The 24,520-nt window shown below is 42.1% G+C and overlaps 4 protein-coding genes across 5 annotated transcripts; 1 reads left to right on the top strand and 3 right to left on the bottom strand.

The window, feature by feature from the left end:
* Positions 1–316: 316 nt before the first annotated feature.
* snx24 (sorting nexin 24) lies at positions 317–5,550 on the bottom strand. The gene is made up of 7 exons (XM_056587864.1): positions 5,357–5,550; positions 4,460–4,543; positions 4,009–4,113; positions 3,332–3,426; positions 3,201–3,230; positions 2,777–2,841; positions 317–2,543 (listed from the first exon to the last, which is right to left on the bottom strand). The coding sequence occupies exons 1-7, from the start codon at positions 5,423–5,425 to the stop codon at positions 2,473–2,475; spliced, it is 519 nt and encodes a 172-aa protein (XP_056443839.1). The 5' UTR covers positions 5,426–5,550; the 3' UTR covers positions 317–2,472.
* Positions 5,551–5,952: 402 nt separating this feature from the next.
* Positions 5,953–10,456, bottom strand: loxa (lysyl oxidase a). Of its 2 annotated transcripts, XM_056589254.1 has the most exons (7): positions 9,627–10,456; positions 9,430–9,538; positions 8,561–8,698; positions 7,940–8,096; positions 7,322–7,417; positions 7,044–7,159; positions 5,953–6,957 (listed from the first exon to the last, which is right to left on the bottom strand). In XM_056589254.1, the coding sequence occupies exons 1-7, from the start codon at positions 10,276–10,278 to the stop codon at positions 6,951–6,953; spliced, it is 1,275 nt and encodes a 424-aa protein (XP_056445229.1). In that variant the 5' UTR covers positions 10,279–10,456; the 3' UTR covers positions 5,953–6,950. The 2 variants fall into 2 exon arrangements, with proteins under 2 accessions (XP_056445229.1, XP_056445230.1); XM_056589255.1 differs by lacking the exon at positions 5,953–6,957 and having other exon boundaries at positions 7,040–7,159.
* A 3,706-nt stretch (positions 10,457–14,162) lies between these two features.
* On the bottom strand, positions 14,163–15,681 carry fam136a (family with sequence similarity 136 member A). Its single transcript, XM_056589257.1, has 3 exons — positions 15,401–15,681; positions 14,970–15,110; positions 14,163–14,830 (listed from the first exon to the last, which is right to left on the bottom strand). The coding sequence occupies exons 1-3, from the start codon at positions 15,485–15,487 to the stop codon at positions 14,642–14,644; spliced, it is 417 nt and encodes a 138-aa protein (XP_056445232.1). The 5' UTR covers positions 15,488–15,681; the 3' UTR covers positions 14,163–14,641.
* Positions 15,682–15,993: 312 nt separating this feature from the next.
* Positions 15,994–19,639, top strand: pcyox1 (prenylcysteine oxidase 1). The gene is made up of 7 exons (XM_056589256.1): positions 15,994–16,264; positions 16,477–16,621; positions 16,882–17,088; positions 17,214–17,388; positions 17,706–17,917; positions 18,287–18,439; positions 18,966–19,639. The coding sequence occupies exons 2-7, from the start codon at positions 16,510–16,512 to the stop codon at positions 19,637–19,639; spliced, it is 1,533 nt and encodes a 510-aa protein (XP_056445231.1). The 5' UTR covers positions 15,994–16,264; positions 16,477–16,509.
* Positions 19,640–24,520: the final 4,881 nt, after the last annotated feature.

Genomic DNA, 24,520 nt, shown 5'->3' with positions numbered 1-24,520 from the left:
TTGATAATCAAGAGACAAAGGCTGGTAGACGGGAGAGAGACAAAGCTTGCAGCTGTTAGGACATTGTGGGACAAGTGGGTAGAGCAACTTTCACTACTCTATAACCCAGGCCCTAATATCACAGTGGATGAAAGGTATAATAATAATAATAATAATAATAATAATAATAATAATAATAATAATACATTTAATTTAGAGGCGCCTTTCAGGCCTAAATTGTAATAAAGTGGTGAAACATAAAAATAAAAAGTTTGAACAAATATCTTTTTTTTTTAATGAAAAAAACGATTGAATTATCCTAATTTAACCATTACCTGTTAGAGGTAAGGAACACTATTGCACTAAATATTGATAGAATAGTTACTAATGGAGTTAGTAATGACATGTTCACACTGCTTGTTAGGATTTTTTTGGGTTTAGGACATCTTTTGGATGATAAATATGCACCGGGTCAAATTGACCCGGGAACACCATTGCTGTTCCTGACAAACGAACATAACAGGAGGGCAGAACCTATATTTAGTAAGTAAAGCCTGTATGGAAACACAGCCAGTCATGACATATCTGCATTCATTCCAGGTCAACCAATCAGAAAGAAGAGGGGAGCTAGTGAAATCAATGAGCTTTATTGGTGTGAGTTTGATAGCTTCCAGATCGGCCATCCTAAAGTGCTACAGTACCATCCACAGTGTTATTTATATGATCCATTATGGCACAAGTGACAATTATCCTACAGTCAGAACACACAACAGCCGCGGTATAAATAACACTTTAAATATAGATCTACACGCTTTTATCATTGTTCTGTGGTGTCAGGCCATTCTGACAGTTACCTGCTATTTTAAAATCAATACACTTCATGGAATATTGTTAATGCCTTAGGTACGAATTTAAATTACAGTATTAATGTAAGTGCAATGTATTCTTTTATTGAAAACGTCATGTGAGATTCACAATATGCACGCTTTCATGTTGGCCAGGATTATGAAAATAAAAAAGGCACAGAATGAAAAAAAAAGAATACTTCATGTGAAATTTTAAACAATGAATTGCAAAAATATTCAGTCGCTCTCATGAAAAAATAAGCGGACACTATGTTACATAGTATACAATGTTACATGTCAGTATCAACACGATGTCTACACTGACCGTTTTCCGTTTAACCCTTCATACAGTACACGTTTATCCTGTCCCGAATATGCAAGACTCATCATGATCCTCGTTTATAAAAACAAATGTTTAAGATTATTAAGACGCCCACATACAAGCTGAGGTTCTGACATCAACCCTGTGGAATAAATATGACCGCAGCGAGCGAGCATGCATCAACAGGTCCACTGCTGCGGCCTTTAGTGTTAAACTACAACCCAAACCTTACAGGGACGTTAAGAGCCCTGCATGGAGAAGATAAATCACATCTAGGCTGCAACAGAGCAAGTTAAACATGAACCATTAATGCCAGCCATGTGCCATGCTTTTTGTTAATATTTTCTTATTTGATTTAAAACACCAATTTATTTTAAGACACTACATGGAAAGATTAAGACAGTGATTCATGGAAGGTATTTTGCAAAGACAGTTTAGAGTGCTAAATTTCATCTCTGATGAATAATATCAAAACTAGTTATCCTAGCTGGTTTTCTGTCTTCAAACATTGTTGTCCTTTCAGGACTTTAATCCATTGTAATAAACATTATTATATTATCATAATATACATTATACATTATTATACCCTTTGTCCCTGCACCTTGTTATTACTACATGACCTTCTTCATATTGAACACAAAGCAACACGATGGATCAACAATGGATCGACCGTTGCGGTACATGCTGCCAATATCAGGCCTGTTGTGATGAACACCCACCAATGTGACCTCATGATGGAGCTTCACCTTCTGGGTTCTGCTGCCTAATGGAGCTTTGTGTTGTCATTGTCCGAGGAACTTAACTGTACAAACATTGACATAATATCTAGGCTCCTTAGGTTTAGAAAAAACACAGCTTTGTTCGTTTGCATTTTAGGGAAGCCCAGGTTTAGTGTTAAAACCTGATAGTCACTCAGCAATACCGAGCGGGGGAAGTTTAACCTAATCCCCTGACCATATTGTTTTATGTATTAATTTAATAAGAAATAAATAATCTCTTTCATTATTTAGTTTCAATGCTCTTCAAAAATGGTGACGGAAATATGTAGATGGTGTTTTTTAGGATAAAAAGATTCTGCCTTTCTTAACTCTAAAGTAGGTCAAATGTAGATGAGGTATAGGCCTACCTGCCGCTGTTTCACCACTGCATTCTTGTTTCTTTCGCACCCTTATGCAGAGGTACCTAGTGGTACACTTAATGGAAGTGATCATAAATGAGGGTCATGTGTCTTTACACATCACACGCACACACGCACACACAGACACACACAAACGTAGTAATCCCTTTGTAGTAACAGGTGTTTTCGACACACAGGGGGCCAGGATCCTACCTGGGCTGCAGGTCAGGGTAAAACACCCCGTGTATGACCCCCTCGCTCACCACGTTCGCAAACGTATCTACAACAGAGAACAAAAGGGTCTTTCAAATTAAGTCCTCATATAAACCAGCTATTATTACAGAAGGAATACAAGTTAAAAGTGATAACACTATACTTCTTACATATATAATAATGACCATAACAAAAAGGAACAGCTATCTGGAATAGAAATTGACCAAAGAGCATACAGTATAATGCTTTATCATCATAACTGTGGTAATAACTGTGAACAGAAGGGAGAAGAGACCGTACCGTGGGCGGTGGGGAAAAGGTAGGGGTCCCTCAGGTACAGCATGACTGGCTGGTGAGTTAGTTTACTGAGGGAGAGGGACAGAGAGCGAGACGTACAGACAGTGAGACAGTAAGTAAATAAAACCTGCCCACTCGCTGGCTCTGAGTGTGAGTATGCGTCCCGGGTGTGTGTGTGTGTGTGTGTGTGTGTGTGTGTGTGTGTGTGTGTGTGTGTGTGTGTGTGTGTGTGTGTGTGTGTGTGTGTGTGTGTAGTAGTAGGTGGATGCCAGATTAGCAAACAACGATTAAGGCTTTAAAAACCCAGCAGAAGGATGAGACACTAATATTGCTAGATTATAAACATTATTATATGTTTTGTCTTTCAGTTACCGTACAAAAGCTTGTACGGTAACTGAGATGTATACGGTAACATCTAGATGGTTACCTCAGTTCATCAGAATCGGTTTCAAATGACCTAAGGAGGGAAAGAGAGACGGGTTCAGATGGAGGTTAGGGCTTCTGGACAGCGTCTGTGAAATTCAGAACTCTTTGAACGCAGAACTGGTTCCAACTCACCCACAGCTTTCTGTTTTCGGCACTGAGGGAAAATGCCTTATATTTAAGAAATCCAGGAATATCTTTGGAAGAACTTCATTCTCCATGATTATAGTCTGCAGAATAGAAGAAAGTCACGGAACAAAAAAATGACACTAGATGTAACCAGAAGGAAAGCAGCACTGTGTTGTTCTCCCCAAGGTAGGAGTCGTGAGTTAGCGGAGATAACACACAAACATATCTCAACCTCAACCCTCAGCTACAGCTCAGATAGCGCTGTACATTTAATAATACTGTCTTATCAGTCATACTTTTGATCATCAGTAAGTGTACAGCTACAAAATCAAATCCAAGAGTGGGCCTTTATAGTGACAACCCAATCACATTAGTATCGTCACAGGTACAATTTGATGTAATAATTCCATTTTAAGACCTATCCTTAAAAAGGTACACTTGTACAGCCATTTATGCTATAATATCCCATATCTATAAAAACAATAACATTTTAACGTCTGATTATTGCGGAGCACTTACATAATTGTACTAATACAATTATAATACTTAAATAACAGTAATATTAATAATAATAACAATAATATTATTATTATTATTATTATTATTATTATTAATAATCATAAGGCCTCAAATAGGTGCCTTAATAGTATTTGTTAGATAAAGCACAGTGCACTGAGCCACACCTGTAAATAGAGCTCCAGGCCATGTCTCCTCTGCTCCAAAACCTTAGGAACCCAGTTCCTCACATGTTTAGAGGGCACCTCCGGTGGTTTGATGCTCTTCTTAAGCTGTGGCGGTGGTGGACAGCGGGACCCATTACAAACACAAATAAATAGTGCAAATACCCATGAAGACTCCCCAGTAATCACTGTGTATGTAAATAATGTTTGTTGATCTATTTACAAACACATAAAAAGCTATATCTAACCCTAATAAGCTCTGAATCCATTAGTGACAAATGCAAATTGAAGTGAATCCTAACCCAGGAAGTCTAATGTTATGACCTTTGATCTAGTGGTAGACCACTGTGGACGCAGTATGTGTGAATCTACGTCTCATCAAAGGATTCATTGGGGACTGTTTGTAACTAACTATATGCGTTTTGAGCAAAATGTTTAATACATCCAACTGTACCATTTTATGAAGGGCGTGAAATTCACTGTAGCGTTTCTCAATGGCATGCTGTCGGCCATTCATCAAAACATCGATTTTAAATACCTACAAGAGGAACAAAGACATTTTATTATGTTTAATAATGACATAATTCCACAATATTCTTATAAGGCTTAAGAGAGTCTCTTTCAAGAGTTAGCCTGAAAGCATAGGCTATGTAGGAACAAACTGACCACAACTGGTCAGAAATGTTACATGGTCAGTAATGTTCATAGCCAGTACATGGACACTACTTGCTTATGTCAGCTCATTTATTAAGAGGAAGCATCCTTCTGCATTTTGCTTCCTACAGAAGTGAATCACATCTTCTAGATAGAGTACATAACAAATTATAAAACAAGTTTGATCAGATAACATATCAACAGCCTGTGGGTGCTAACAGAATATTCTGTTACAAAACAGACTAGGGGTATTCAAGTTGTATTGCTGTTCGAGGCTATCACTGACAGCTCATTGCATATTCAATACATTCGTATGTCATTCATCAGTTGTAAACTATATTGCAAATTATGTCCTCACAGTGATGATCCACTAGGTGTCCAAACGAGGAAATTACAGACATTTAAAGAATGTAGGGAATGTTCGACCTCCTCAATGTAATAATGTGTTTATTTTCCCAGTAGATCTGTTTTGGTTGGGAGGTGGTAAATAGTCGTAAACATAGGCTGGATTGTATAACAAATAGATCAATACATCACCATTGTTAAACAGAGGCATTATTTATATATTTGAGACACCTTTATTTTAACAGACATACTTATGTCCCATATGAGTCATATAATGTGATGTTTACAAGATCTAGCGCAACTTAACCAGAGGTCAAGAATGAAGCGATGAGAGAGCTTGAGAACATCTTACCGTGTATCCCTTCTCCAGGGAGCTGATCTCGGAGCGGAACGACGGGATAGACACTCTGATGGGGGGCATATTGAGGAGGATGTTATCTAGCTGTCTGATGCTGCTGGTATGTACAGCTGATGATTACACTGATTACTTCGCTCTCCCTGAGTTCACCTCAAAACGCATGAAATAAACGAACTCACTAAATCCTGTGTACTGCCGCCCAGTGGTAAGGAGTATATCGGTACAAGTGAGGATCAATTTGAAGATTTTATGGGCTAATTACTATTGCACAAAATGATCAAATATAATATGATATATATATATATATATATATATATATATATATATATATATATATATATATATATATATACATACATACATATACATAAGTATTTAATTGAAATCAGTAGTATTTAACATAATTATAATATATTCATTAAATTGTAGGTGTGTGTGTGTGTGTGTGTGTGTGTGTGTGTGTGTGTGTGTGTGTGTGTGTGTGTGTGTGTGTGTGTGTGTGTGTGTGTGTGTGTGTGTGTGTGTGTGTGTGTGTGTGTGCGCCTGTGCGTGTTTATAATTTATTATTTAAAAACACAATGTTAATCCAACCTTTTATTCAAGAACATTTTCACCAAAATAAAAGTATCTCTTGTTTATAAATATAAGAAATACATCTTCCGTAGTTTGTCATATAAATATTGTTGATTTAGGTATTTACTGATCAACACTCAAACCTGATTCTCTTTTGGAAAAAAAAATGGCAATACAAGTTCACTTTGACCATTTTTATGTGTAGAAGAAGTTGCAAGTCATGCGGGGAATCAGTACAATGTAAAAAAGAGCAATATGTTCATAAAACACTTTAATACAAAATAAAATGGGCATTCATGTACTATGCTTGGAATACAAATCTGCCTGGGGAGAAATGTTGATTCAATCAATTATTAACATTCAATAACTTTATGAAAAACCCTACCCTACATAAATTGATACATTAATCGAAAGTTTGATTCATTTGACTTTAATGTGAAGCTTGAAAAGAAACAGTGTAGAGCAGGGGTCAGCAACCTTTTCAACATGCAGTGCCAGTTTGAAATTTCCTCGTTAATGAGTGTGCCGTAAGCAACAATATATAAAAATATAGCTGAATTCTGACGAGAATATATGAGAATGTTGAAACCATCCACATCAATATCTTTAAGACATGTACAGCTATGCAAAACCATGTGAAGGCGATGCATACAGCAACAACACCACTTGCAACCATATTTTAAATATTTTCTTTTCTATTACTCACAATATAGGTTTAAAAACTATTAATTGATCCCAAAACAGAATAGTGCAAAATCGGTAGTAATGATTATGCTGCTGCATTGTGCTGTGAATTTTTTGAATAATAAAATAAAAATAAAAAGTTTTTTTTTAATTTTTTTTTAAAGATTTTTTAGTGTGCCAATGATTATGCTGCCCCGTGCCAGTGGTGGCACGCGTGCTTAGGGTTGCTGACCCCTGGTGTAGAGTAACCTAATTATCTCCATTCCATTTCCTTTTGTGATGCAGCCTTCTTCATCAGACAGATGCCGACAGATGAGCTTAATGCCATTTCCTAATACCTAAAAAAATAAAGAAAAATAAACAAGTTACCGGGGCCATACCTCAGTACAGGCTATCTTTTCACTTTGTACTAGATTCCACTTACGGAGATATGTGGCAGCCGGAAACGTAGGCGTAGTTCCCGGTGTACCGGACGTCGCAGCGCACCACATTGTTGCTGTAGTCAGACTCTGGCACCTGATAGCTGGGATTCACACTGACCTACACAGTGTAATGACAAATAGCACAACACATGATTGATCTAGTGTGTTCAAATACCGAGGAATAGGGAACATCTGGTACTTCAGAGGGTTAAACTGGCCTTCTGAGTCCTTCCCTGCCAAATTAACGAGTGCCAGATATCATGTGATATCTCCAGCCAACCTTGAGGACAAAGTTTCCAGGCTTCACATCTGTGATGTCGATCCACTGGCAGTCGATGTCCGCGTTATAAGTGTCGTAGCATCCCGGGCTCAGACCCTGTAATTTAGAGGGCAAGCAATTTGGGAGAAAAATAAGGAATGAATCAAACAGTAGGAAACGCCGTCCATTTCACATACTGATACTCGATCAGGGTGTTTTTGTTGCTAAAACAATAAATAGCTTCTAGCTTCTGTTTTTCTAACAGTTTGAATCACTGTTGAAATGCTTGATGATCTTTTAATGGCAGCCAAGTAAGGGTGAGTACAGTGCAGCCAAGCAGAAGCTAGCTCTGTGCTAACCTGTGTGAATGCCATTCAATCAAAGCAGCAGCTAGTTCTGGGCTAACTTGTAGAGTGCAGTGCACCCAATAAGTATCTAGCTCAGGTCTAGCCTGAGTGTGTACAGTGCAGTATAAGCAGTAGCTATCTCTGAGCTAACCTTGGTGGGTACAGTGCAGTCATAGCACTAGCTATCTCTGGGCTAACCTGGGTGTGTACAGTGCAATCACAGCACTAGCTATCTCTGGGCTAACCTGGGAGTGTGCCGCGCAGTCACAGCACTAGCTAGCTCAGTGCTAACCTGGGTGTGTGACGTGCAGGCGAAGCGCCTGTAATAGCCGTAGTCGCAGGACGTGTCCTCCAGGCAGAAGCTGGCCTTGTGGCCCTCGGCCACGGAGTGCTGGGTGCTGGAGTCCAGAAGCTCGTAGTGGCTGAACTCATCCATGCTGTGGTAGTGCCTGGGATTAACATACACACACACACACACACACACACACACACACACACACACACACACACACACACACACACACACACACACACACACACACACACACACACACACACACACAAACACACACATGCACATGCGCACGCGCATCACAGTAGCTAAACAATTTATTTTACACATTGACATATTTTCATGCATAACATTACATTATATTTATTTAGCTGTTGCTTTTATCTGAAGCGACTTTCAATAACTATGAAGATACAATGAAGTTGAATCTCTATGGAGACGCATAAGTCTAGGTATACTAATGTCAAGAAATTGATAAAGAATGAGAATGCAGGTGACATAATAACCAATCAATGAAATTGTATATTTCAAGAAGAAGTCCAGACCATTCTGTCTATTCATCCACATCCCCTTCAGCCTCAGAAACCCCAGGAACACAGACAGGGACCCGAAGGTACTTACTGATGGCAGCTGTGCCACTCCCAGGAGTAGCGCGGTCTGCTGGGCAGGAAGTCAGCCGTCCCCTGGTTCTTCACCCTCTGAGGGAACCTCAGGAGCATCCGGGTGTCGTAGTCCCGGACGTCACCGCGGTAGGCGGAGCTGCACTCACAAACACAAGGCAAGGCATTGAGGATACCCACTGAGGAAAGGAAGGAATAATGGTTGTTTGGGTTGGTTTTACAATAATGAGTTTACCGGAGGCAATTTTCGTGCCATGCAAACAAACCATAATTAAAGTGCTCTGATTTCCACTGCTCCACCCTGTCCGAACCTTTGGTGAGACTGTGACTCTCTCCTAACATGAGGTCACTTAACACAAACACACCAGGTGGCACATTTTCAGTCTTGGAAGTAGTTTTTGCTTGCCCCCCCCCCCCCCCCCCCCCCCCCTCACTCTCTGTCTCTATTGCTCTCTCTCTCCTCTCTCTCTCTCTCTCTCTCTCTCTCTCTCTCTCTCTCTCTCTCGCTCTCTCTCTCTCTCTCTCTCTCTCTCTCTCTCGCTCTCTCTCTCTCTCTCTCGCTCTCTCTCTCTCTCTCTCTCTCTCTCTCTCTCTCTCCCTCTCTCTCTCTCTCTCCCTCTCTCTCTCTCTCTCTCTCTCTCTCTCTCGCTCTCTCTCTCTCTCGCTCTCTCTCTCTCTCGCTCTCTCTCTCTCGCTCGCTCGCTCTCTCTCGCTCTCTCTCTCTCTCTCTCTCTCTCTCTCTACATCTCTCTCTCTCTCTCTCTCTCCCTCTCTCTCTCTCTCTCTCTCTCTCTCTCTCTCTCTCTCTCTCTCTCTCTCTCTCTCTCTCTCTCTCTTTTCCCACAGGTGATCCATGACAAAGGCCATTACCTTGACAGGCAGTTCTCTTCCCCTGCACATCTCAGGTTGTACATGGGGACCCTCTGCACATATGCAGAGGACTGGATGTAGTACGGGTCTGGCACAAGGTCCGGGAGACCTGAGGGATCACAAACAAATAAACAAATAGTTAAAAATAAACATCCAACCGGATAAAATTAATGAGGAGACCCTTTCCTCATTCTTACCGTACTGATGGTACCTTGTGCCGTATCCCGCTCTGGATCGGGGTCTGGGCTGCTCGTACGCGTCATAGTGGTTGTAGTATGGGTTATCTCTGTCGGTGGACTTGTATGGGTCATAAGGGTCATCGGCGACCATCATGTCCTCTCTCCGTGGCAGGGACGCGTCATTGGTGTCATTCTTGGTCGTGTTGTGTGGATGCGTCCTCGTGAGGTCGCCTGCAGGCTGCTGCTGCTGTTCGTCGTCTGCTGGTGTCACGCGCCGTTGAACTTGAGGTGGAAGCCAGCGTCGTCCGTGTCCGCGCGCTGGGAGCGGATTGCCTGAGTCCGGAGCAGACGCGCGGCTGGAGGGCTGAACCAGCTCTCGGGTTCTCGCTGCGTCTCCGTCGCGAATGATGGTGACAGGTCTTGATTGCAGGTTGTCATTAGCTGCGTCCCTTTGGCGCGCCGGTTGGTACTGAGAACCCTGGCTTAGCAGGCTAAAAATATTACCATTGTGCGCCCATTGTAACGTCTGCCGAAGTGCCGCACTTTGTTGGTTACTGCTTTGCCTCCTTGCATCCGGACTGTTTTGAGATAGGACAGCATGCAGTAGGAACATAAGTACAAAGATGCGCGCGTACGCGTAAAGGAGCGTGTCAAATATGCGTAATCCCATGATGAAGTTAAAATAACGCGACGTTGCTGACAGGACACTTTTAAATTAATGTTATTCCACTTTATAACGTCGACCGGGTATCATTTTAACGCCAGTTTCACAGATATGAAAGCCTACATGTAATACCTGTGATGTGAACTCATTTGGTTCGTTCTCAGCCTGCAGATGCGCCGTTTGAGAGCAGGAGGAGGAGGATGGGGGGGGGAGGAGTTCAGCTATGAACCTTTTAGACACGTCTGCTGCCGAGAAGTGCTCCATTTTTTAAGGTTGCATATTCTCTCTCTTATTATAGTACTTAACTGTGTAGCAACTGCAGTAGCTGCTATCATTGCTGTAACACGGGGAATTGGTTAACATAGCGATTGTTGTACTTGCACTTGGTTCTATGAACATCCTTTCTGTACCGACAGCGATATATTGATGCACTTCTTATGACAAATGTACTTATTGTAAGTCGCTTTGGTTAAAAGCGTCTGCTAAATGCCCTAAATGTAAATTTAAATATTCTTAGTTTGCCTCCACGGTTGGTCTTGATGGGCCTAACCATCGAATATACACTTGTCCTGTTCACATTGTTTTATTGAGAGAAGGATATATCCTAAAGCTGTACTACAGAACAGGCCTGCACAGGGATTATTATAAACTCTGCATTAAACTGCAGAGACAAAAGAAGAAAACATCGGTATTTTTTGTTATATAGCCATCTTCGTAATATCTTAAATGTCTATCAATTGCATAAATTGGGTTCTGGTGTGCCATGCTATTGTGATCTAGACTAGGCCTTTACACTCCTGAAAACATAGACCCATACAATGTAATAAATAGCATAAATCATCACATTAGTTACTAGGAGACAGTTGAAGAATCTATTAAAAAAAAAAGGGCTCTTCTGAATGTTGGATGAACTCCATACTTCCTGTGCCAAAATGCTTTCCACGAGCCAAACTCTGCATTTGTGGACTCTGACAATCTAAACACGATTATAACTGCCAGGACAAAATGTTATCTCTTATTTGGAAATCCACTCCAATCCAAACATTTGTCCACGTCTTTCCTTGGCTGCTGTCTGGAAACGTACGCGAGTCATCGCGCTAGTCTCATCGTTTGCACTATGAGCAATACCACGCAAATACCTAAATTGAGGTTGAAATGGTTGCGCATGTGGCCGGATTGGCCAAATCGACCCCATAAAAACCGAAAAAAACACGGCCCTGTTGTCAACACTAAAGGCGTAATGCATAGCTTGCAAACTATAATCAAAGGTTTTCGTTTCACTAAGTCCAGCCAACCAAGACATCTTTTTAGGAGACGTGGTTGGCCTCACGTTGGCTGCTGCATAACCACACAGAACTCCAGAATCTCATGCACACAATAGAATCATCTGGTTTCAAGCACGATATACTGTGTCTCCATGCATGAACCAGACTTTAAAATGTGAAAGGATGGAGGAGAGGCTCTGCTGTAGCCATCCTTCAAATCATGTTTTTTTTTCCCAATGCATACATTATAAACATTTTATAAAGAGAAATGATATGGCATATTCGATTCCCCTCACATGTTGTGTCCAATATTCTTAAAGGGAAAAATATGGCAAATAATCAAAAGCAAGTCAAACATTCAAAGCACATTCAAGCACAATTAATGTACTGAGATCAAAGGGACAACAGTAAACAGACTGCTAATACAATGGAAGACCACCAGTAGGCCTATGAAATAGGCATATAATGAGCTTTCTGTAGTGTTGAAGCCTGCATTTTTTAGGGTGGTCATACATTTGCAATATATTGTAAGGATTAGTACAATCATAACAGTATAGACAATATGTCTGAGTTTGGACAACATGGTCTCTGGATTAGAACAGAAAAGCCGGGGTCCACGTTTCATAAATCATAGCGGGTCACGTGGGATTGCATCGTTGCTTATGTATGCTCAAATCAGAGGCATGAGGCATTATATGATCCCCCAAAAAGGTTTCCTCCCCTTCGGATGTTTTGTAAGGGTTGGAAGGCCAAAGCTGATTGGTTGGCCAGGCTATAGCATAGTATCTGCAGGGAACGATGGAGCGTTGCATGCAGGCTCAGATAGATGCACATGAAACAGATTGAGTTCTTAATGAGTATTAGTATGATATGGTTCCCCTAACGTTGTTTGATACAAACATAAACAAACATCACATCCTACATCACACAAACATTACAAAATAAATAAGAAAAATATCTCCCCTAGCCTCGGGCAACAATATAATTTACATTGTATTGGTGAAGCATTTAATGCAGAAATTTAAATATATAAAGCTGCTTTGGTCTAATGCTTTGGTGCATTAGTGAGCAGCAGGACTCAATAGGGAGGTTGGTTTCACTAGGTTGCATTAGTGAGCAGCAGGAGTGGAAGGGAGGTTGGTTTCACTAATGCATTAGTGAGCAGCAGGAGTGGAAGGGAGGTTGGTGTCACTGTGGTGCGTTAGTGAGTGGCAGGAGTTGTTAGGGAGGTTGGTGTGACTTGTGCATCACTGAGCAGCTGGAGTTGATAGGGAGGTTGGTGTCACTAGTGCATTAGTGCGGCGTAGGAGTTGATTAGTAGGAGGACAACAGTACTCATGTAGTTCTTACATACCATCAGATTCTCCCGGGAGCGCAAGAATGTGAATATTTTTTTAACATTTCCACTCAGTTCTTTGGAACACCAGACAAACGGACAGACACACCCACACACACAGACACACACACATCCATGGACGCAGACACACAGACACACACAAACGCAAGCAGACAGATATACTGGCACCTGCAACCACTCTCGCAGACGGACACATACACACACAGCAAACACACAAACACACACGCACGCACGCACGCACACACACACACACACACACACACACACACACACACACACACACACACACACACACACACACACACACACACACACACACACACACACACACACACACACACACACACACACACACACACACACAGCTAGTGCAGTGCGGTGATCTGGATGTACTTTCTGTGCGTGCTCATAAATTGATTGAAATGCGGTCATGGGCAGTGCAGAGCTACACATCTGCAAGCAATCAAGCCGGTTCTCCACGTCGCTGCTGTTCTCCATCATCTGTGTGCAACTGAAAACGAAAAACAAAAAGGAGAAACCTCTTCCAAAGACTTTCATAAACAACTTCTTCCTACCCTCCTCCTTTCTTTAACCTGCCAGGATACATCTGGCCGTGTAGTCAAACTAAATTGTGTGAGTGAATCATATTTTAACTTCTTAATGATAACACAAATGGAGAGGGGGTGGGGGGGACTTTTCTTTTTTGCCACGGACTCTTACTCCAGTGAAAGTGGACCACACACACACACACACACACACATAGACAACCCTCCACTCTCTCTGAACACTTGGCTGCCTACACCTGTGTGCCAGCCTGAGCCCACTAACCTCAGCCTAACATTTACACCTGCACGGGGAACCTCTTGATGCCGACAGCATATAGGCTGTGCAGGATCAGAAATGTTCCTACACACAGAACCCCCCCCCCCCCCCCCCCCCAAGACACACACACACTGACACAGACAGACAAACACAATCTGGTGGACTACGTGGCACGCAGCACGCGTTGTCCACCAGGAGGAGAAAGAGGGGGAGGAGGAGGAAGAGGAGGAGCCTTCTAATTAGACTCTCTTAACCCTGGCTCTGGAGTACCCTCGTCAGTCTGGGCTCATGCAGTGAGACGAGGAGGACCAGCCTAGAAATGAACGATTGTTTCTATTACTGAATTATATTTATACAGTGAGTGCACATTTTTATGATTCTGTCGTCGGTTTATATACTAACTGATGTGTGAGGTCGACTCTTAAATAGGTCTCATATCTGTTCACAAAGAATGTCGAGGTAAGAGGTGGCTAAGAAAGTTTTATTTGCAGTATTTTTAATTTGTTGTCATTGAAGAGTGAATAAATAAACATGAATGTGGATGTGTGTTCTCATTTAAGTAGCACCCGTTTCCCTCATAACTTCAGACACAAAGATAAAACATGGGGGAACCTTTTCAATGCAATGAAAAAGCCATACAACGTTCAACTTTCACTTCACAGGGCAGGTACAGATGACAAATACAACTGGTCACTGAGCAAAGGACTCAGAGTGATGGGAGTATTTTTCTAACATGTATTTAAATGACAACCTCTTCCTTAACCGCATACGTTAACCACGACCAGTTCACTGGTATCCTCTGACCTTCAGGTCCCATTCTTCTTCCTATAGTTTCAGTAACCCACCAGTCAGCTCATAGTGAGACATAATGCAGGTTGTGTTGGACTTGAAGTTAACCAGCAGCAGTGGTCATATTGGATCCCCCTCACTGCGGGATAGCGTCCAGGTTGTCCCTGAGCCTGCGGGTCATGCTGGGCACCAGGTTCATGTGGTCATCCACGCAGCTGCCGACGCAGCGGTCCATCAGGGCCCTCACAGCGGGCTCCTTGGCCCCCGAGTCAAACAGGTCCTTGGCCTTGTCGCTGCAGTGCATCGTACACCTGGCCAGGCGGTCCTGGACACACAGGGAAAGAAATACACAAACTTTAACAAAGTCTATTTTCTCCATGAAACAAAAGTTCGTAATAGTTCTTCACTTGTGACGCTGTAATATTTAAGAAATGTAGATACCGCCCCAATACCAATTCACTCACCTGAAATTTCTCGAGTTCTGATGTCACAAGTCCCTGAGCCTGGGCCAGCGGGGTGTGACAGTGTTCGATACACTGGTGCACCTGGGACATGGAGTCCGACGACCTGTCACAGCAGTCTGCGCTGCATTTGAACATAAGTCCCTAACGGAAGGATGCACATAAGCACATGAACACATGAAGTTAGATTCACGGGAAGGTCATATTCATTAATTCATTGGGAAGGGGGCTGCTGTGTAGATGGAAGTCGGAATCACGTGAAGGTGATATTCATTCATTCAGTTGGTTGTTGCTGTCTGAATGGAAGGAGGATTCACGTGAAGGTGATATTCATCCATTCATTGCTGCTGGTGGCTGCTGTGTGGAACGGGTGGTTTTCCCGTTGCATGCATAGTAGAAGTGCATTAAATGTCTATTTGTGATTAATCACCTACTTGCATTTTGCGGATATGGTCCCTCTCTAAGCTCTGCACCATATCTTCAACCACAGTCTGTATGCGTGCCTGATGCGCCTCTGCCATCTTTAGAAATTAATTGAATTATACTCCGTTGAAAATGAAAGAGATCGGTTGTGACCAATCTGAAATGTAAGACCTATTCGATTCGTTTGTGTTTATACGTTTACAATAACTAAGGTCACCTCCCTGTCAGCATGTTCTTAAAGCGCTGCTGCCCCGTATCCGGTTTTCTTCCCCTGTTGATTCATGGAAACATTCCGGTTCCGTTTCAATTGGAGGATTTTCAAAATAGAATTTGAGTTCCATTAGCTTGTAATGTTTACAAAAAAACACAAAACATGATACTGACGTTCTAGTAACTTGTCAAAACGCCTCTCATTCAAACTATAATTTTAAACGTTTTGTGTTAATGAATTCCAATACAATTCCAGATTAGAAGGCATTGAATGTGTGCGAAAGCTTGGAAACGTATTATGTTAAACAGCAAAGAAGACGAACAACTCTTAATGTGAAGTCCATGCGATATTATCACCGGAATTCTTGTATATGTATATCCACTTTAACTTGACAGTGTTTAGACGCTAGCAACTCCAGAAGTAAACTTGGTTCAAAGTGTTTATGTATTAGTCTACCAGTATATTGGTTAAAAAAGGGTACTGGGCACAGCTTTTGCAGTTTAATATCCGTAGTTTATTACCCTTCGTTTAATACCGTTGCTTTGAAATCGTGAGTGTGATGTCGCTAGAGTAATATCGTAAGTTGCAGACATTAGTTGAGTATCTTGGAGGTGGTTGATCCACTATTCGTCCTAACGTGACTCCTACAGGTCACTGGTCACAGGTAAGTGGACCTCCAGAGACACTGAGCTGTCATCTACTACATCATGGATTTCGGTCACTAGGACCAGTCTTCACTTTGATGTTGAAATTCAGTGGGATGTACTTATTTAATAAATCCATGCACGATCACTATATTCTATTGACATGATCTTTGACCAAAGCTCTGGAGGAAGTATTTCCTTACTGGTGACGTTCATATGTCTCCTTTCCCAGATGCCTATGACTGATGATTATTAAATTTGCACAATGAGTATAAAGACCGTATCGCTGAGGACGATCCTGTTCCTGGGGCTCTGTCAGGCCGGCCGGAGGACCCTAGCATCCGACCCTGGACTGCGAGAACAACCCAAAAGAATAGGTAACACGGCCCTTGATCTACTGCTACAAAATAATGCTTTACAAAAATAACATTCCATTTTTCCAAAAGCATGTTGTTAAGCCGAGCAGCTTTTAATGTGTCAGGTCACTTTTACCATTTTTTAATGTGTATTATCTCTTTGACCAGCTTTTAATGTGTGATTTCTCTTTGACCAGCTATATTATACAGTGTATATTTTATCAGCTTTCAATGTGTAATGTCTCTTTTTTCAGCTTTTAATGTGTAGTGTGTCTTAACAGCTGTGGTGGGGGCCGGCATTGGGGGTACTGCAACAGCCTACTTCCTGAGGCAGGAGTTCGGCGCGGGGGTGAAGATCGATGTGTTTGAGCCTGAGAACGTGGGTGGACGGCTAGCCACGGTGAAGATGGGGGACCAGGAATATGAGACCGGTGGTTCCGTGATCCATCCCTTAAACCTTCACATGAAGCACTTTATAGACAACCTCGGTATGGCTACTAAACACTTTCAAAGACGATTGAATATATCTGTATGAAGTGGAATTAATCGGATAGATCATTGTAATTGGATTGTATGCATACTTGGACAATTCATGGTCATTTGATTTCAATAGGTATAAGTCAAAGGGAAAATGTTCCATCCAAAATGGCCATCTTCGACGGGAAGGAGCTGACCTTCGAAGAGAGCGACTGGTTTATTGTCAACATGTTGCGTATGCTGTGGCGCTACGGCTTTAACTTCCTGCGCATGCAGATGTGGGTGGAAGGTGTCCTCGATAAGTTCATGAGGTAAGGCCAACCGTAGTCTCACTCCAACTTCTTAACGTTATTCTGAACTAGAAGCCTCACAGTGCAGTTTCAATGAAAAAGAGGAGAGGATAGTGTTGTGATTAGGGTGTCAAACTCCCAGGGTTAAATCACCGATGTACTCGCCCTGAAGGGCCTCCTAGACAAGATGACCCCCTAACACCTACCTGCTCCTTAACGGCATCCGTCTGAACCCACTGAAAGTTTTTTTTTAGTTTTCTAAAATACTATATGAATATAAAATGGTGAGCTGTCCTATGGAGTGTATTTTGTGGTGATGTGGTCCACTGTCCCTGCAGGATCTACCAGTACCAGCAGTTTGGCTACTCCTTCTCCACGGTGGAGCAGCTTCTGCACGCCATGGGGGGCGACAGCTTCCTCACACTAGCCAATCAGACGCTGGAGGAGGCCATGCTAGGCGAGGGCTTCTCCCAGGTCTTCCTGAACAACATCGTGGCGCCCATCACACGGGTCAACTATGGTCAGAGTGTCCGTGTCAACGGCTTTGTCGGTATGCCCCTCCCCCTCCATCACACCCGGTTGAGAGAAGGGTCAAGTCGTTTTGTTTTAATTGTGGCCTTTGCGACATCACAATGTGGGTGGAGCCTCTTAGACTTCTCCGACACCTCCCTGGTGGCCAAGGGTAACAGCTGGTCGGCTGGAGTTGAAATGGCGTGCAATCACTGATCCGACTTACACTGTGTGGTAATACGGGCGCTCATAGTTCTCTCATTCAGCACCGTCCCTTCTTCAAAGTGTGTGTGTGTGTGTGTGTGTGTGTGTGTGTGTGTGTGTGTGTGTGTGTGTGTGTGTGTGTGTGTGTGTGTGTGTGTGTGTGTGTGTGTGTGTGTGTGTGTGTGTGTGTGTTTGGCCTCTGTAGGTGCTGTGTCGCTGGCTGGGGCAGACTCTGGTCTGTGGGCTGTGGACGGGGGCAATAAGATGGTGTGTTCAGGGCTGCTGTACCACAGCAGGGCTGAGCTCATTCCTGCACGCGTCACCTCCATTTCGGTCAAAGTTAGACCATCCAAGGCGGGTAAGGTGTGCCGTTTGTCTTGTACTATATTATACTGTAGTAAACTTTACTTTACTGTTCTATACTGCACTGGTCTATACTGAACTGTACTATATTATTCTATACTGTAAAGTATTATATACTTACTTTATGGTACTCTTCTCGTATTGTTCGGTATTAATGAACTGCTTAGAAATGTTAACTGTATGGTATAATGACTAGTAGGGCTGGGTATATCCAGGGACCTCAATTCAATTTGATTCTTTAGGTCTTCATTCGATTCGATATTGATCCAATTGCTTCGATATCGATTCAATAATACGTGCAGATGACAAAAATACTTAAATATTATTTAGAATTAACCATTTCAAAATGAATTAACCATTTCAATGTGCTTTAACTAGCAAAAAGGGAATACACAATTGTATAGTATTGTTCCCTGAGATAAACTTGCAGCATAAAAGTAATAATCATAACATGGTCAAATGTAAAAGGGCATGTACATTTAGGCATACTCGCTTCTAGATTATAATGCAAAATTTCCCAGGTACCACAACCAGCTTCTACGAGGTGAACTATGTCGGGGTCTCCGGCCCCGCCCACTCCCTGTACGACATCGTCATCGTGGCCACGCCCCTCCACACGGGCAAGTCGGACATCAGCTTCCCGGGCTTCTCCCCGCCCATCCCGTCGCACTACCCGGGCCGCTTCCACCAGACGGTGTCCACCCTGGTGCACGGCCTGCTCAACGTCTCCTACCTGGGCACCCGCCAGAAGCCGTCCGACTTCACCGTGTCCGACGTGCTGACCACGGACGCCGAGGGCTGCTTCCTGAACAGCCTGAGTTCCGTGGACCCCGTCACCATCCCCCCGGGGTACCACCGGCCCCCCGCCAGCACGCCCTCCGTCTGGAAGATCTTCTCCCCGCGGCCGCTCACCGAGGTGCAGCTGGACGCCGTTTTCCTGTCCCGGGACCCCGGGGCGTCGGAAACCCGCTGGCTGGCGTACCCGGCGTACCGGCCGCCGCACCGCCGGACCCCGCCCTTCGTGCTCCACGACCGGCTGTACTACCTGAACGCCGTGGAGTGGGCGGCCAGCGCCATGGAGATGAGCGCCATCGCCGCGCGCAACGCGGCCCTGCTGGCGCACCACCGCTGGCACGCGCTGACCGGCAAGATCGACCAGGAGGACCTGCATGTGCGCCTCCGGGGGGAGCTGTGAGGGGAGGGAGGGAGGGAGGGAGGGAGGGAGGGAGGGAGGGAGTACGATACGACCGGGCCTGATCCACCTTTTTATTTTCTTCGTTGCACTGAAGATGTAAGCAAACTGGAGCTTGTTTGGTGTACTGTATTTTGCTGTATTTTTTATTTGGCTATTAATTGAGGTAAAATACTACTTAAAGTACTTCCGCTCAATTTGAATTTCCCTTCAGTACTAGGTCTTGGTCTGCGGTTAGTGGGTTTTCTCTGTCTACATTTTGCGAACAGAGGGAGTGGCTGAGATCTATGATGTTAAAGTCAGCTCTCGTTGACGGACATCTACACGCACGGTGATTGGTTTGTTTACAGCCTGCACACAACGTGATTCGTTAGCGATTGGTTATGGCCGATCCAGAGGGGCACTGGGAAGATCCAATAGTTTTAAACTTCAACAGACACCCGCCTTCAAGTATCTGAATAGGGATTAATGTGAATCAAGGATCATTAGAAATACATCCAGATAAGTCGAGATGAGATAATACTCAATGGATCCGAAATTTCAGGACATAATATTGAAGAATTAAATTAAAATTATTATTTAAAATAAATTGATATATTTTTAACCTGGTAAAAAGGAAGGAGTAAATTAATAATGAAAAACACTCCAAAGCATGATAAAAAATGCACAGTGATGCCTGGGAAGCAACGATATTCGAGCCACAGCAGTATCAATCTGTCAATATTGATATTCCTCTTCCATTCCTATTGAGGAACATTCTTATCAGGTAACGGTGGAACAACACCATGTACTTGGTGCTGTCATGTGACCAGGGCACTTGGTTTATGCTGCTCTGGGGAACTGGCTCCCTGCTTGAATCATGTGGATTATGCAAAGTTGTTAAAAATGTCTCTCGTGCTGTCACACACAACAAGAGAACATATTATAGTCGGTTAAAACAGTGTAGTCCTTTGACTTAGTCATTCAATGTGTCGTTAACTAATAACCCACATATGTTTCGGATTGACTATAATGTTGTTTTTTTACAACATGATAATAACTCCCTTTTGGCATACTACTGAATTCAATTCAAACCTTTATTTAATCAGGCAAGTCTCATTGAGTTACAACAGTGTCTTGTATCTTTATGAGACATGTGAGTTGTAGATTCTATTTTCATAGCGGGATTAGGGGTCCCTGTTATTCTAACAGTTCACAGAAGCCGTCACAGAGGGAAGTCCATCACACTGACTGTTTTAGAAAAGCATTACATACTTTCCTGCTGTTGGTTTTCATGTTGTGGTGCCTTAAATCTACAAGACACTTCTTTATTTCATCAAATTATGTAAATAATGCAATTTCTACTGGGATAGAGTCCACCAATACACTTATATACATGAAATGAATGAAGCTTTAGCTTATAAAAAGATAACAATTCTAGTACATTCCTAGCATGAGGGCTCCATTTCTCCTTTTAATCACTGGAGGGAAGACCACTTGTAGTTTTAATGTTTTCTAAGAGCCTTTGAACGATGGTCTGTTTAGAGATATAGCAATATATAATAATTGATAGTGCACTTTAATCCGCCAAATAGTGTGTTTTTTATTTATAAAATTGAGTCCCATCTAAATCCAAAACAATTGAACTAACAAGAATACGGATGGAACCGGAAAAGAAAAGAATAAAAATCTTCTGGGAAGTTTGACCCATGATGTCTGGAGTTTTAAATGTTTACAATAAAGTAATGAGATGTTAGATGTGTATTGTCTTTCTAAGAGCCTTTTTTATATTTTTGCGAGACCTGTTTTGCGTGAGTGAGAGTGCAAGACAAGGAAATACAATTGATTTAAAATATACGATTATAAATCAATTGATTAAAATAAATTGGTAAAGTCCTATCACTTGGCATAGGCACATATATTAAAGCTCTAGTCATTTATGACGTTTGTATGGTTCACAAGTGCTTGGGCCTTAGTTTACTTCTGTAAAAATATCCTTTAGTATTTTGTAATTACTATTTATGTGGTTCCTTTTGCATTGCCAGAATTATTCTCTTCTCTTAAGTGTATTATAAGGGAATAGAATCCCTAGGGCAAATATGCAAAAGGTATGGAAAACCTAAATTTGAAATGGAAATAGTATGGCAGCCTGCACAATGTGTGATAAAATGTCTCATGGGAACGACCTTTACTTTGGCCTACTGTGGCGTCACTGTTTTATTTTCAAAAAAATAAAAACAGGAAGCGCCTGTTGTTTATTTACTTTTGTTTAATCCCTTTCCCCCCAGCATGCGAAGAGCAACATGGCGGCGGGAGGCGTGTGACCCAGCAGCACACAATGGCCCCCATTGAAGGCCTGAATGAGCCGGCTGTGTGTGTGGTGCCTGCTGGGGACGTGCGGCCCAGCTGGCATCTGTTCAGGTAGCGGATGGGACAATGGTACCACCGCCGCCAAGCATGTGATGAGATGATATAAGAGGCTGACGACAGCCCCCTGGTCCTCAATGTTGGACCGTGCTACACACCTGCCACTCACAGATCTCTCCATCCCTGAGATAACCCCTTTGTGGATCATTGTTGACCAGCATTGTCAGAAACCCAAGCCAAGATGAAGTCTCTGGTACCTCTGTTTCTCTTCCTAGCTTTGGCTGGATTCCAGACGGGTAAGAACGATGCATGATAACATTTAGTTATTTATTAGTTATGTATTTCGTTAACGGTCATAACAGAGAAGGATGCATGATAATATTGAGTTATTTATGTATTTTGTTAACAATCATAACAGAGAGCGTTGAGGACTTTAGAGTTCAAGTTGTATCCTGTTGATGAAGAGATGGTTAACATTTTCTGAAATGAAAAAGTTATTTCCATAGTTATTTGCTTTTTGGAACGTACAACAGCCATACATTGCCGTATGAGCTCACTCCATTTAGTTTCCCTTCTCAGTGTCTCTTACAGAACTCAATCATAACTAAATCATAACCTTGGTATACATTTAACTTGGTTCTCCATTATCTTTGGTACACTATTCTATTTGCTCTCTGTTTGCTTTGACTTTGGTAAAACAACTTTACCAAAGCATCTTAAAATGGTCTTTTAAAGTGTGTTTACCCGGCCTTACTAGTTTACTTATGATGACCTCCCCAGCCCTGTCTGCCTCTCTGGAGACCAAAGAGAAGGAGGACGCCGTGGTTGAGGAAGGTGAGGGACACATTGTGGAATATCAGTATTGAGGAGTTATAATTTTAGGACCATGAATATTCCCCACAAACCTCCTTCCTTTTTGTTTCTTTTCCAGTTGCCGAAGTTCCAGTTGCTGAATTGACTGAACTGCAGAAAACTGGTACAGTGATGTTGTATTACATGAAAACAACGTGTGTGTGTGTGTGTGTTTGTGTGTGTGTGTGTGTGTGTATGTGTATGTGTATGTGAGCAACATGGTTTTACTTATGATTAATAATTTTCATGTTTTTATGCAGATCAAATTGAGTTTGAGGCTGCTCAGAAGAATGGTAAGATAAAAATAAGGATCTCATTATAGCATAATTCATTATTAAAGAATTGCATTTTAAAAGTTAAAATCCCTTTAAATAGCGAGTCAATTCTGCATTATTCATTATTATTAACATTCTTTACTCTTTTAAAGAGGAACACACCGAGGATTCACGTTACTTGGGTGAGAAATTAAGTCATTAATATCATTCTCCCAAATCCAAGAATGATTTGTTTTTGAACGTCAGTAATAAATAAAACTTGTTGTTAATCCAATCTTTCTTATATCTAATCTCCATTCCCAGAGGCTGTTCATGTTGAAACTGGTAGGTTAGTTTTAGACTACTCCCTACTACTTTTCGCAATGCTTCCATGTCTTCACAATTCAGTGTTGTGTAACTGAATGACCAATCTGTTTCCCCCTCAGTGGTGGAGCAAGTTGCAGCAGGTGATGACAGCAAAGGTGTGTCATATACATTTTAATGTGTATACTATCATGTACAAAACAACGAAAGATTACAAGGGAATTGGCCAATTCTGTTTAGCATTGCCATTGCGTAACTTGTCTTAATACATTCCACCCACAGAGGGCGATGATAAATCCGTCACTTCGCACGAGGGTAAGAGAAACGGACTGCGGTTCAAAAAGTGGCCTGAGAGCGGCACTCAATGGCCGCTTTTGTACATTTTTGGGCTTCTTTATAAGATTATTATATTTTTTAATTAAACTGAATAATAGTTAAAAGGTTTTCCCCTTATTGTGATTTATTTAACAGAATCATCATCAGAGTCAACTGAGGACACAGATGGTAAGGCCAATAATATTAATAAAATAAACACATTTTTCCAATAAATAAGACGCCAAACTTGTACGCCAAACTTGTAAAATCTAAATTCTGTGATTTTCTATTTATGACAGGCATGAGACAGAGACGTGGTGAGTTAAGACTTATAGTAGGTCTAAAGTCGCAATGCTGCCTTCTAAACAATCAAACATTTGTTAAATTGCCTTACCATAAAGTTAAACTGGTTTTATAACATTTTTCCTCATATTGTAGTCTAAAAAGAACACCGAATAATGTTCTGTTTTTTTCCAGAGCACCACGAGACAGAGACCGAAAAGATCACCAACTTTGGTAACGTGTTAGTCACCGGGATCCTTTCCATTTCTTAAATGCCATACTTTCTCTCATGGCAACTATAATCTAATGTTGTTCCTCCGCAGCCACAGATGAACGCAACGCGACGCCTGTCGGGATCGGAGGTTGCACTAGAGCCCAGTGACATCTCATTATACTGTAGCCTCATATTACATTTATAAGGATACATTAACGATAATCATAAAACTAATATGGCTAAATATCCAATAGTGTAGGTATAGCCTGTTCTAGGTCGACGCTTCAAGGACAGCAC

This window comes from Gadus chalcogrammus, chromosome 4 (genome assembly GCF_026213295.1).
Source record: "Gadus chalcogrammus isolate NIFS_2021 chromosome 4, NIFS_Gcha_1.0, whole genome shotgun sequence".
Lineage (NCBI taxonomy): Eukaryota > Metazoa > Chordata > Actinopteri > Gadiformes > Gadidae > Gadus > Gadus chalcogrammus.
This window is presented reverse-complemented; position numbering and strand designations above follow the sequence as displayed.